This window comes from Psittacula echo (assembly GCF_963264785.1).
Source record: "Psittacula echo genome assembly, chromosome: 16".
NCBI lineage: Eukaryota > Metazoa > Chordata > Aves > Psittaciformes > Psittacidae > Psittacula > Psittacula echo.
In genome coordinates this window covers 12,034,797-12,048,659 of record NC_137752.1, presented here as the reverse complement: position 1 = coordinate 12,048,659, position 13,863 = coordinate 12,034,797, and the positions used below count along the sequence as shown (strand labels likewise).

The 13,863-nt window shown below is 50.9% G+C and overlaps 1 protein-coding gene across 6 annotated transcripts in view; it reads right to left on the bottom strand.

Annotated features, from left to right (window-relative positions):
• Positions 1 to 2,406: 2,406 nt before the first annotated feature.
• The window catches only part of FKBP15 (FKBP prolyl isomerase family member 15), a 29,494-nt gene continuing 18,037 nt past the window's right edge, over positions 2,407 to 13,863 (bottom strand). For all 6 annotated transcript variants that reach the window (XM_080630713.1, XM_080630714.1, XM_080630716.1 and 3 more), the window contains 10 exons: positions 10,745 to 10,916; positions 10,108 to 10,244; positions 9,541 to 9,696; positions 8,667 to 8,819; positions 7,030 to 7,122; positions 6,494 to 6,604; positions 5,891 to 5,998; positions 4,930 to 5,696; positions 4,538 to 4,628; positions 2,407 to 4,077 (listed from right to left, as the gene is read on the bottom strand). In XM_080630713.1, the coding sequence (XP_080486839.1) occupies positions 4,003 to 4,077; positions 4,538 to 4,628; positions 4,930 to 5,696; positions 5,891 to 5,998; positions 6,494 to 6,604; positions 7,030 to 7,122; positions 8,667 to 8,819; positions 9,541 to 9,696; positions 10,108 to 10,244; positions 10,745 to 10,916 (1,863 nt within the window). In that variant the 3' untranslated portion in view covers positions 2,407 to 4,002. The remainder of the gene's footprint in view (positions 4,078 to 4,537; positions 4,629 to 4,929; positions 5,697 to 5,890; positions 5,999 to 6,493; positions 6,605 to 7,029; positions 7,123 to 8,666; positions 8,820 to 9,540; positions 9,697 to 10,107; positions 10,245 to 10,744; positions 10,917 to 13,863) is intronic.

Genomic DNA, 13,863 nt, shown 5'->3' with positions numbered 1-13,863 from the left:
GCTCTGCCTGCGCTGCCTGCGCCGGCTGCTGAACCGCGCCGCTGCCGCCGCCTTCATCAGCTGCCCCTTCTGCAGGGCCGTGGCGCTGGTGCCCGAGGGGGCTCCCGGCGCGATGCCGGCCCTGGGGACCCTGCCTGGGCGCGAGGAGGAGGAGGAGGAGGAAGGCAGCGGCGCTCCCCCGGCCCGCCCCGTGGCGGTGGAGGTGGCGTTCGCCGCCCACGGCCCCGTCTTCGCGGTGAGCGGGGCCGTTTCCCCCTGCGGCCCCGAGGCCTCGGGCGCCTTCGTGCTGGGGCTGCCGGGGCGGGGGCTGCTGCTGGACACGCAGCCCCCCCCCGCCTCCATGGAGAACCTGCGGCTCGGCTTCGCCGCCGGCATCCTCGTGCTCATCGTCTGCACCTTCTTCCTGCTCGTCTTCCTCAAGTAGGTCTGGACGGGGAGAGCGGCTCCCACATCCCCCCCGGGCAGCCAGGATGGACCCAGCGGCGGCTCAGGGATGGCTCAGGCCATGGAGGGCTCAGCACGCCCCGGGCTGCGGGGCCGCAGGACCTCGGGAGCTCCACGCACAGGCCCCGGGCACCAGACTGCTTAAGAATTCACCTCCCGCCGCGGTTGGCTTCACCCCGGCTCTGCCCGTGCCCTCGGGGTGTTCCCAACGTTCCCGGCTCCGCGGGAGTCCCAGCGCGGGGCCATGGACACTGCCGGAGGCTGGAAAATCCCCCCCGGTGCGCCTCAGTTCATGTCCTCGGACAGCGAGGGAGGGGCGAAAGGGGACGGGAAGGGTCCCAAGGGCTGCTCTGGAGCTGTTCACGGGCAGCTTAAAAGCCCCTTTCCCCTGGGAAGAGCCCGGCGTGGTGCAGGCAGCAGGAGGAAGGAAGGGCAGAGCCCTGCAGGGATGTGGGGCATTAAATACACGTGGGCCTAGCACCGCCTCCTGTTGCTTTTCTGTGCATCCGAGGCAGGAGCAGTTTTGCTCCCAGAACAAGGCGGCTGCTTCGCTCCCTGCAGGCGGGGCAGGGGCTGGTTTGATAACCAGGGCTCGGGCAGGGAGAGGGGGATCCCCTCATCCCCCCGCCCTGAGACAACCCAGCGCATCCCAGCGAGTCCCTCCCTCCACCGAGCACCCACGTCCCAGCCGCACCCCAGAACCTGAGAGCAGAAACAGCCCCTTCACATCCCCCTCTGCAGGGTCTGGCTCCTCCATCACCCCCAGAGCCTGCTGGCCCCCTGGCAAGCCCAGGGCTTGTCTCACCTTTACCCTTCCTGCACCTAAGGCAGGAACAGGGGCACAGAACAAACGTGGCTTCTTTTAGGAGTTGAGACTGAGCCCGAAAAACCCCCGAGATCTACAGCATGGGGAAGGGGTTGGTACCTGCTGAGAAGGACTTGGGGGTGTTGGGTGAGGAGAAGCTCCCCATGACCCGGCTTCAGTGTGCGCTTGAGGCCAGAACCCCCCCGTGTGCTGGGCTGCACCCCTAGAGCACGAGCAGCAGCTCAGGGAGGGGATCCTGCCCCTCTGCTGTGCCCTGGGGAGACCCCCCCTGCAGCCCTGATCCAGCTCTGGGGCAGCAGCACAAGAGGGACGTAGAGCTGTTGGAGCGAGTGCAGAGAAGGCCATGGAGATGCTGCGAGGGCTGGAGCAGCTCTGCTCTGGAGCCAGGCTGAGAGAGCTGGGCTGGGGCAGCCTGGAGAAGAGAAGGCTCCTGAAGGGGAGACCTGAGAGCAGCTCCAGTGCCTAAAGGGGCTGCAGGAAACCTGGAGAGGGGCTTGGGACAAGGGCCTGTAGGGACAGGCCAAGGGGAATGGCTTTAACCTGCCAGAGGGGAGACTGAGCTGAGCTCTTAGGCAGAAGCTCTTCCCTGTGAGGGTGCTGAGGCGCTGGCACAGGGTGCCCAGAGAAGCTGTGGCTGCCCCATCCCTGGCAGTGTTCAAGGCCAGGTTGGACACAGGGGCTTGGAGCAAGCTGCTCTAGTGGAAGGTGTCCCTGCCTGTGGCAGGGGTTGGAGCTGGATGAGCTTTAAGGTCCCTTCCAACACAAACCAGGCTGGGATTCTGTGACTCTATAAATATGCCCTACAAGAGACAAGTTTCATATCTTAACTCCTGTCCCCCACCCATAGTCATAGCAGAGCTGTGGCGAGCCACAACACTGCTTGAGCGGGCCCCTCCTGACTCCACACACTCAGCTCAGGAGAGAGCAAAACCCCCATGAGATGCTCGAGGTCCCTCTCTCCTACACCTTGAGGAGAACCAGGCAACTGTGGATCATTCCCCCAACACAGCCAATGCCCCACTCCGACCTTCTCACTGTTCCCAGGATAGGGACTCAAGAACAGAGGTCAGTCAGTACTCAGGTGCCTGGAGCCCAATGAAGCCAGACTGAACTAAAACCCAGGCAAGAAAAAAAACCCAGGTTTAATTGCACTTTATTTTTCAACAAGTGAATGCAAATCCCTCGGGTTGGAAACTGTAACAGGAAACAAGGGGAATTGCTTAGTATTGGCCACAACCGCCATTAGGACACTGCCACCTCCAGGCGGCCCAGGGGCCCCTTCTCAACCCAACCCAAGGGGGCCCCCAGACCACCCAGATCTCATACCCATCACTGAATAACCAGGTTGTGCAATGACTTCAAGTGACTCCCAGGAGCCCCAGCTGCAGTCACCCTGTGAGGTACCCAACCTGCTGCCACACAGACCTCGTCTCACAGCCTTTGGCCTCTTCCAGTTTTAGCTGCATTTGGCCACTTGCTGCTCTGAGCGTCCAGCTCAGGACCTGCCCCATTTCCAAGCCATGGCTGTCAGGAGGCCAAAGACCAAATCCCTTCAGAGATGATAAAAGGCAGTTTTAAACTAAACTGTAGCAGGATTGGTTGAAGCGCTTCCATTTTATTAAGGGAAGGGGGTTACTTGTTCTAAAGACACAAAGACCTGCTCCTAGTTTTACCCTGTGTTAGTGCCAATGATAGAGACATATGATTCATTATGCCATAGACATAAGAGTGCTACGAGGAACCCAATGTGGTGGCCCTGCTGTGATCTCTGCCTTCCCCTCCTGGTTGACTTAAACTGAACAGTTACACCCCAAGCTCTCAGCAGAGCTCAGGTTTGAACTCATGGTGTGATCATCACAATTCAAAGAGCAGCAGAGGAAAAGGCACAGGAGATGGGCCTGGCTGCCTGCAGGAACTCCTCTCTCTGGACATGCACCACATTACCCACAGGTGTTGCTGCCTCCACTGCCAGTGGAACACAAGGCAGCAAACCCCAAAACCTCACCTCTGGCTGCAAACAGAGAGGAAGAGAGCTGGCTGCAGTGACCTCAGGGTCCTCCATAGAACATCACTGGGGATTTGGCTTCTTGCAACAGCAACTAGTGGATGCTACATCTGTGCTTGGGGCATTGGTGTACCAGAGCCCTGACCCACCACACAAACAGGGGCCCCTGTCCCTGCCTAGAGCTGTGGGTCTGAGCCCTGTGTGCCACAGCACTGAACAGGTGGCAGCAGTGCAGCCTCAGCTCAATCTCCCACCACACAGTGTTCATAGATGGTGATGGGATGCTGTAGAATCCCTGGGAACTATTTCCAGGAGATCCTGACTGGGGAAACAGACAAGACTTTAGTCTGTTTCTTTCAAAAAGTAGTTCCTACTACAGGTCCTGCCAGGCTTGGTTTTCTGAATCTTTACAGAGTTGATATTTGCATCAAGTTTCAGGTTAATGAATCAACTGTTCACAGGAGGAGAACAATACAAACTCACAGAGACTGGCTGGTTCCTTCAGTTCATCCCAACCCCTGCTCATGTTTGAGGTCAGCATGATGGGTTTGAGTGCCTGAGGGTGCCAAAGAGCTACTTGCCCTCAGGCCCCATCAGTCTGCAGTACCAGAGCCTGGGAAGTCCCTGGTTGTTCACAACTGTCCCATGTATGCAGCTCATTAAGTGCTCAGTGCAGAGGAAGAGGCCATGCTCAGAGGAGAGGGCTCTCAGGCTCACCAGCACATCTTCATCCCAGCCAGTCCAGATCATCGTCGTCGTCATCCCCAAAGAGTGGAGCTGGAGGGGGACGCCCCTTCATGCTCTGGAAGTCAAACCAGAGGGAAAGTTGTCAGTCTTAACAGCTTCTCAGTAGTAATTGCTAAGCAGTTCCGGCTCTGAACTCTCCATCACCTTTAAGGAGGTGGTACCAAGAAACCTCATTAGTGAAGTTTTTGCATTTCTCACATGTTGTCTTAATATTTCTGGAGAGATGTTCTCAGGGTAACAAGGATACAAGGCACTAAACCCCTTCCCTTAACCTGGGAGGCCTCGCTAACTTCACGCCAGCAGGAGCTGGTCATTGCTACCTCAGGCCAGCCAATCCCTTGAACCTCAATAACCAAAACACCCACATACTCTTGATTGAGACAGAGAATGTAGGGGAAGTGCTGAGCTCTGCTGCAGGAACCTGTCAGACCCCACTGCCACAGGGAGGATTTCACAGACAAGCTCCAGTTAAACCTGAACCAGTTCAGTGGGAGCAGAAAGATACAAATACACACCACTTCCTCCTCATCTTCCTCTTCAGAGAGCACTCGAGGCTTCAGTGGCTTCTGAGATGCTGTTTCAAAGAAGTTGTCATCCTCAAAGAGGCTGGAAAAAGATAAAGAATGAACAGTTCACTTGCAGATGACAGTATCTTGGTTTGACAAATTCTACAAATGAATGAGGAAAGAGCTTTGTTAAGTTTGCTGAGGCAAACTTAAAGCACACACCATTCACCAGGGCAGATGATACTGGGACCTAGCAGCATTCAAACCAGCTTCAGCCCCCTCTGCAGAGTGTGCCACTCTACAGCAGAGCAGCTGCACCAGCCTCCCTGTGTGCTGCTGTACCAGCCCGAGCTGACCAGCAGCAAAGTGGGACTGTGGCTACTCCAGGAGTCACATCTTACCTGGACTCCTTCTGCCTGGGGCTGGAGTCCAGTTCCTGCTGTCCTGGGGTTTCTCTGATGACAGCTGAGCTCAGCTCTGCCGTGCTGGATGCTGAAGCAGGCTCCTCAGAGGTGGCTCCATGCAATGGGTCTGTGCAGTTCCCTCCCTCACCGTTTAAGGGTGGGGGCTCTAAACCTCCCACAGGCTCCTCTGCCTTCTGCTCCACAGCTGGCTTTCCTGGAAGCACTGCCACATCTGCTGCTTCTGGCTTGGCTTCTAGAACAAAGGGTTCTGCAGCTTCTGCCTGCAAAGATACTCTGGAGGGACTGCGTTCAGTCTCAGCTTTCCTGATGGGACTGCTCTCCTGTCCTTGCTCAGCTGGGACAAAGTCCTTATCCACCTCAGGAACAGGCTGTCCTGCAAGCACAGGCCCCTTATCAGGATCCAGGTGGGATTCAGCTGTCAAAGAGAGATGCTCCCCCTGGATCTTCTCCTCTTCTGACACCCCACTGCTCTGTGTCACCGGCTCCTCCTCAGAAGCTGTGGGCCTGGCCGACAGAGCAGCAGAGTCGCCTTCCTGGTCAGGCACCACGGAGCCTGTGGCTCCCTCCTCAGGATCAGCTGGGAATGTGGCACTCTGTGCTAGGCTATGCTGCACAGGTTTATCATGGTCAGGCTCGGCTCCAGGTGATCCCTCCTGTCTCACTGCTCCTGGTTCAGATTCCTCCTTTTCACTGTCCTGATCTGGTTTCTCCTGCTGCCTGTTGAGTAGTTGCAGTGTTACAGTCTGAAAAATGTGAGTAGAGAGAACATAGGTTACATCCTGAACATAAACCATCACGGAGCCCTGTATCTTCTATTACTGGGCTGCTTTGCCACCCACAGATTTCTGCTTCAGTTATTTCAGCCCCACAACATACATTTGTGGGTTTAGCCTGTTCTCTCTCATTGATCACCTTGTGCCTCTTAGCACTGCTGTACCTTAATAGTGTTCATGACAACACCCAGAACTGTCCTGCCACTGTATGTCTCCTCCAGCTCAAATTCACCCCGAAGAGATTGAAACACCCCATTCATTATCTTCTTTATCTGCAAAAGAGCAAGACAGGAAACAACGATACAATTCATTAACATGTGAAGCGCTGGCCTCAACAGCAGATCCTCCTCCAGGTGAAGGAACAACAAATCCAAACACACACCTGGTTTTCAAAGAAGCTACTTTCCAAATTAGAAGTTCCCATAACAAAGCAGAATACATCATGTCATCTTAATTCAGAACCATTACACACACACCAAACCCTTCTCTCCAGAACTGAGGCTGCACAAACCCAAGGCAGACTGACACTTCTTAATTATTCCTTCAATGTTTTAATCTAAACCTCAAATCTTGAGTTTTACTCTACAAAATAAAACTAAGCAACCAAGAGTGGCAGTAGGAAGATCACATCCTTTCTTCCTCTGTAGACCTTGCTACTAGAAATATAGTGCTTCTGTGGAGAAAATAATGTATCTCTGCTCAGAGAGAAATCATTCAAGGTAAAGACATTAGCTTAGGAAGGAGAAATACTGGATAGTGAAGCTCACCTCTTCTGTGAAGTCTGCAGGTGAAGATCCAGCCTGATCCTTCTCCAGGTCCTGGATGCGTTCTTCATAGTGAGCCTTCAGTGCCACAATATCAGACTGCAAGGCTGAACACTGCCAAACAGAAACTGGAAGTCAGAACAGCTCTCAGACGCCACCACGGTGAACCTCATCACGGGCAGGTTACCTGTAACCAGCTTCTTGTAAAGGGGGTAAATTGCCAAGTGAAGTTTTAAGCATGGCTTTGATAGAGAGCTGCTGAAAGTAACAGCACCAAAATAAATACACCCAAGGAAGCAAAAACCTTGGAGATCCCCAACTGTGTCAATAGGTCTTTAAGTAACACCAAGAACAGGCACAGCATTACTGAGATCCCAGAGAAATGAGGGCCAGGTCTCATCATTGGACCTGTTCTGGTTTGCTGGAAGCAATGTGTACTCTTTCCCCTCCCATGCTCTTGTTATTCTGGACACTGGAAGCCTGAGGTTAGCAATTACTGCACTCCAGTTCACATTCAGCTGCTATGTTACTCCCTTTACCTTCTCTTTGATAGGCTCCAGTTGCTCCAAACGTTGCTGGAATTCAGACAATTTTTGCTCCTCTGCTTTTTTGGAGTGCTTTAGAGCTGCAAGCTGAAACACAAGAACTAGAGCCTGTCAGTTACAGCCCCTTCAGTGTCACCCAACTCAAAACCCAGTTTCTGCTCAAACCCAGAGATAAGTTCAGAAAAGCGGACGAGATTGTTGATGTCAGTCTCAGACTAAAAGCATCTCAGCTTTCCCTCATTCAGAATTGCAGCAGTAGATTCACTGACCCACCAACCCAATGGAACAGATGCAATACAGACATCCCATGGACAAGACCAAATTCCGTAACAGTCAAGAATCATAGACTCATAGAATAGTTAGGGTTGGAAAGGACCTTAAGATCATCCAGTTCCAACCCCCCTGCCATGGGCAGGGACACCTCACACTAAACCATGTCACCCAAGCCTCTGTCCAACCTGGCCTTGAACACTGCCAGGGATGGAGCATTCACAACTTCCCTGGGCAACCCATTCCAGTGCCTCACCACCCTCACAGTAAAGAATTTCTTCCTTAGATCCAATCTAAACTTCCCCTGTTCAAGTTTGAACCCATTACCCCTTGTCCTATCACTACAGTCCCTGATGAAGAGTCCCTCCCCAGAATCCTTATAGGCCCTCTTGCAGATACTGGAAGGCTGCTATGAGGTCTCCACGCAGCCTTCTCTTCTCCAGGCTGAACAGCCCCAACTTTCTCAGCCTATCTTCATACGGGAGGTGCTCCAGTCCCCTGATCCTCCTCGTGGCCTCCTCTGGACTTGTTCCAACAGTTCCATGTCCTTTTTACGCTGAGGACACCAGAACTGCACACAATACTTCAAGTGAGGTCTCACGAGAGCAGAGTAGAGGGGCAGAATCACCTCCTTCGACCTGCTGGTCACGCTCCTCTTGATGCAGCCCAGGATACGGTTGGTTTCTGGGCTTCAAGCACACACTGCAGCCGGCTCATGTTCAGTTTCTCATCAATCAACACCTCCAAGTCCTTCTCTGCAGGGCTGCTCTAAATCTCTTCTCTGCCCAACCTGTACCTGTGCCTGGGATTGCTCCGACCCAGGTGTAGGACCTTGCACTTGGCATGGTTAAACTCCGTAAGGCTGGCATCAGCCCACCTCACAAGCGTGTCAAGGTCCCTCTGGATGGCATCCCTTCCCTCCGGCATATCAACCGAACCACACAGCTTGGTGTCATCGGCAAACTTGCTGAGGGCGCACTCAATCCCACTGTCCATGTCACCGACAAAGATGTTGAACAAGACCGGTCCCAACACCGATCCCTGAGGGACACCACTCGTTACCGGTCTCCAGCCGGACATCGAGCCATTGACCACAACTCTTTGCGTGCAGCCATCCAGCCAGTTCTTTATCCACCGAGTGGTCCACCCATCAAATTGATGTCTCTCCAATTTAGAGACAAGGATGTCGTGTGGGACAGTGTCGAAGGCTTTGCACAAGTCCAGGTAGATGACATCAACTGCTCTACCCCTGTCCATCAGTTCCGTAGCCCCATTGTAGAAGATAAGAAGTTAAAGTCAAGCTGCACTTAGGTGGGAGATGCCGGTTACTGCTTATTTGGTATTACATTTCAGCCCTTTACCTTCTCTTCCAGCTGGGACACCTGCTGCTGCAGGGAATCTCTCTGCTCACACACCTCCTGGTACTGTCTCACGTGCTGCTCCTTGGCCGCCGCCAGCGTACGTTCACATTTAGCTTCCCACTGGGATTCCAGCTCTGCCTGGATGAGTGACAGCTGCCCAGCAAGTAAGAGAAATCATTAGGAACACACACATGCAATGGGTATTTGCACAAGAAGTGGCTGAAAGCTTGAGGCTGGACAACATGCAACACCTACGTGCAGATGGCAGCCCTGCAGCCGTCACCAGCTCCTGCCCAATCCTCAGCTCAATTCCAGCCACAATCCCTCAGGCTGACCTGAAGCTCTCACTCCCATTTCAGATCTCTTGGCATATTTCTAAGCAGTCTTTCACTTATCAACAGTCCTGTACTCTTCTCTACTATGAGCTCAATTTGGTGTCTCTGCTTTCCTCAGTTTGACACTCTTTAACACAGTCTACATCTGAAGTTGCCTGCCAGCCTGCACCAATGCTGCAGCAAAGCTCTGCAGCCATGTCAGTGGCCTGGGATTTGAGTCAGAGAACAACTGGGACCTTGCAGCCTTCCTGCCCACCCAAATCAGGCACTGCCTTAGAAAGGCAGGAGTCAGAAACAGGGCCAAACAGCAGCAAAGATATTTTAGAAAGACAACAAAGTGAGCCCTGTGTTAAAGTTAACCCCTAAAATCAAGCCGATAACGTTTTTATTCTTCCACTACCTGAGTATTTGTACAATTATTCCCTACCATGTGTCTCTTGCACCATAGTGCACTCACAGTGTCTCCTGCACCATAGGTAGGAAATAGTAAGTTCCTACAAGGCTTCCAGACACTTGTTGAAGCTCCCCTGGCTCCTCACCTGCTCTGCTGCTGCCTGGTCAGTCGAAGTCCGTGCCTTTTTCAGCAGCTGGCGAAGCTTGTCCAGCTCCTGCTGATAGGATCTGCGGATTTCTTCCATCTCCTCCTCTGCCTGAGCTCTCTCTGACAGAGATTTCTTCTTCCTCTCTGCAAGGTTCTGCAATACAGAACAGGACATGGAATAGGCCAGACTGCACCCAGGAAGCTTCTCTTCCTCATGCAGAAAGAGCTGCTTTGAGCAGGAAATCTTATCACTTTAAAATCAAGGAGATATTGTTTTAAAGGTAGGAAGGTTGACATATTACTGGCTAAGATATTAAAAAAGAAACCAAAGAACCCACATAAGCACAAAGGATCCACCAGGGATCCTTCCTGCTGATGAGTCAAGATTTACCCAACTTGGATATTTACACAGAATCATAGACTGGTTAGGATTGGAAAGGACCTTAAGATCATAGAATCATGTTATTATCATAGAATTAATGATTCTAACATACAAGAATATTGGGTTAAATTTCAGCAAACTGAAGCCCTCTCTGTATCTCTGTGATGCTGGCACAGGACATACCCTTTCAAGGGTCTCCTTCTCTACTTTCAGGTCCGTTAGCTCTTCTTCCAGTGCTGAGATCTTCATGTCCAACTGTTTGCGGCTCTGCTTCTCAGCTTTGAATCTGGTCTGAGTGTCCTCAGAGGCCTCCTGGAGCTCTGTAAAAACACAATTTGCTGTGGGTTTTAGCATTACATATATTTCAGGTGAATGCATTTGGGGCTCAGGTGAAGGAACAGTGTCTCTTGCACAATGAGATCAACAACACAGCTTGCACCTGAATGGAGACTAGACAGATGAGGAACAGCTTCTGTGACATGGCAGTGCTTATATACCTCAGGTTTTATCTTAACTTTTCAACCACAGGAACATTTCAGTTCCTCTACAAGATGTCAGCCAGCAATACCAAGAGATTGCTTCTGCAAAAGACATCCCTGTCACAGCATGATCTTGTTCATTTGACTCAGCCCACTTTGCTTTTAGTGCTAACACGGATGCACATAACCTTCAATGCATCAATATCCTCCTTCAACACCCTGTGACTGACCCTAGGAAAAGCAGGAACAGATATCCCGGAAGAAAGGAAAAGCCTATGGCTTACAAAAGAGGAAAACCAATGACAAAGGAGCTTTGCTGGAGCAGGCACAGGAAGCCTCACCTGCTAACTGTGCCTGCAGCTTGTTGAGCTGTGTCTCGTGCCGCTCAGCCTCCTGCAGGGCAGCAGAGAGCTGCTTCCGCAGGTCCATCTCCTTCTTTTGGTGTGCAGTCAGCTCCAGCTGCAGCTGGGAAACCTGTGCTGTGGCAGCTGCCAACTCCTCTGCAACTTTGGCCTGTACAAAATGGAGCAAGGTAGAAAAAACAAGGGATCTGTGAGTGTGAGGAGACAACCACAACTGTTCTCGCAGGAAGAGCTGACAAGGCCCTGGAGATGTGATCAGGGAAGTGCTGATCCAGCACCTTACAGGCACCTCCAAATTGAAGATGTAACAATAACTTCTTTTGCCATGTTACTGTGCTTGCCTGTAAGCTGTCCAGAACAACCAGAAAGTTGCACAGGACCACCACCAACCTCATCACCACACCAGGTCAACTCCAGGAGTTTTCCTTGAAAAGTTTATATATGCTTTTTAAGACTAGCAGCAGTGCCTGGTGGCTCTGCTCAGAGTTTTCAGGCTATGACAATGTCTGTTCAAGTAAATGCCTGGGCTCCAACATGTAATTATCTTCAATAAGCTTACAAATGACTGAAAAACCACACAAAACACAGGCTTGTTCCAGCCACAAGAGCACCTTCCCTCCAGCGCACTCGGCACGTAGACACCTTGAGGTGCCTGCACGGGCAGGGCTGGCATTCTGGAGCACAGATCTCAAGGTAATTTGTTGACTTGTTTAGATTTAATATTGCTCAGTCAGTGACTCAGTAAACCCAGGTACTACCACAGCTTGTCAGACAACTCGTAAACAACCTGTTAGGAGAGGCTCAAGGCATCAAGACAAAGTCACATTCCCAATCTCATTGCATGACACACGAAATTCAGAGGATGCTCTGCAAAGACAGAACTACACCCGTCAGAAAACCTCACTTGCTGCACAGAATACCCAAACAGCTTCTCTCTCTATGCCTACAACCAGATTCCCAACAGGCTTTCTTGTAACTGGTAAGGTCAGGAGCACTGGAGTTTCTCTCTGCTTTATCCCCATAAAAGAACTAGAGTTTCTCTTCAGACTAGGACCACCACCTTTGGGCAGAGAAGAGCTGTGAGCAAAATTGTTCCAGCTATGGTGAGGGTGAATATGTGCTGACCTTGAGGGCTGGGATACCATACCATGCATTTTAAAGAGGAGGCAGTATTTTAGAGACTGACCTGCTTTTCTCTTAAGTTTCCATACATGTCTCACTGCAGTTCAAGATGCTAACTCCTAGCATGCTAAAACCAAAACCAAACCCCATGGCATATCTAAAGGTTATTTTAGCACTTATCTTTATCTTTAATGGCAAATAAAGAAAATAAATAAGGAAATCCTACGACGGGAACTGTTACTAGACTTAAGTTTCTGCAGTGAATGCTTCATATCTGCACTAGCTCAGCTCCAGCCTCCAGCTTTCAGGTACCAAGAATCTTACATGATCTGTATCTACTCTGATAATTACATGATCATGTCCTATTCCTCCCATGAGGGAGGTAAACCAAGCAGCAACGTGCCAAAGTTCTATGCAAAGGGTTCCCCAAGAAAGAGGGGGCCAGTGGCTACACTGCCAGTTGAAAGCCCTTTTCCAAAGCCTTTTTCCAAGTGGAAGATCTATGCTAATTCAAGATCTGAGGCAATTCTTCTGACGCCAATCAGCTTCTAGCTGTGCAAGAGGAAGCTGGGCTGGCACTACCCAGGGCACAGTTATCTATGGCCTACACAGTCAGCAGACACACTGCCTCACCTGGTCCCAGCCCCGATCCACTGGCAGCATGTGCTGGGAAGAGAAAGCAGTGACAGGAAACAGGGAGAGTTAAGAACACAACTTGCAAGGCAGAGGCATTAATCATCATCAGAAAAGCAAAGTGCTTCATTGCAGGAGCTAAGACATGCCAGAGAAGCCTTTAAATTATTCCAAGAATTGTAAAAGCTTTGACAGAAAAAGGTAGTGAAGCCTGGCTTAAAAAGAAAGAAGCTAAAGGCACATTCCACACTGCAGATGTAGGAGCAGTGGGTCCTACTTGTGACTACCATTTCCCTGCACTGGAGACTGTGGGGTATTACTGTCATTATGAGACGCAAAACCTTCATCTAAAGCTGTGATGTGCTCTGCCAGGGCTGAAGACCGAACACCCAAAAGCAGCAAGCTACTAATACCTCTTCTCAGTGATCCTAGGCATAGATGCTTGGCCTGCATCACAAAATAAGTGGTGAGTCCCTGTTTTTAATTAAAGAACAGATAAAAGAGCCTAAAACTCTCTTCTCTGGTTCTGTCTGTCTATAGCGATCTCTGGAACTGCAGTCACAGAGCAAGCTAACTTGGATAAACGGAAGAGGAAGGAGTATCAGCTGTCACATTTACAGTCAATACTCTCACAAAAGTAGGGGAAATCACCCAATGCAAGTCATGGCTTTTCTGGTGCAGCCTGAAGTCTGTTCATGTAACAGTATTCTTACCCAGGCAGTGACTGCTGGATCAAGTGGAGTCCTATTGAAGATGAGGCCAAAAGGATTTCTAAAGATCATTTTATACTTCCCAAAACATTTCCTCCCCAGGCTACTGCACAAGCTGGATGTTGTGCTCAGACAGAAGGGATTTTATTTATTATTTCAATCTGATTTACTCCTGGTTAGAATCTCTCACTACATTATTATAGGTATGGCTGGCTCCCTGGGCTCCCAGTGTTAAAACAGAATCCTCCTTCACTGCCTGCTCACACCAGCACACAGTTATCAGCCATGTATTGTGCTGTTCTTTAGCACACTTGCTGTCACACCCTGGAAAGCTGCACTTTGTCAGGGTTCTCATGCAGAGCAAGCATTTATCATCTCACATTTGAATTAGAGAAATGCACAATTCAGCAGGGGAGCACAGTGCAAGACTAAACTTGGTGTTATTTAAGAAGCCAGTGTTTGAGAAAGCATAGAAGACACCATGCAATTACTGACCTCAAAGCCAGCCTGGGCTAGGCTGTCCTAAGTGGACATTACAGAATATGCAGCCATGCACAAGTGCATTTAAGTGGTTTGAAAGCTATTTCCCAATAGCCCCTTTCACAAAAGCACAACACATTATTGGTAAAAACA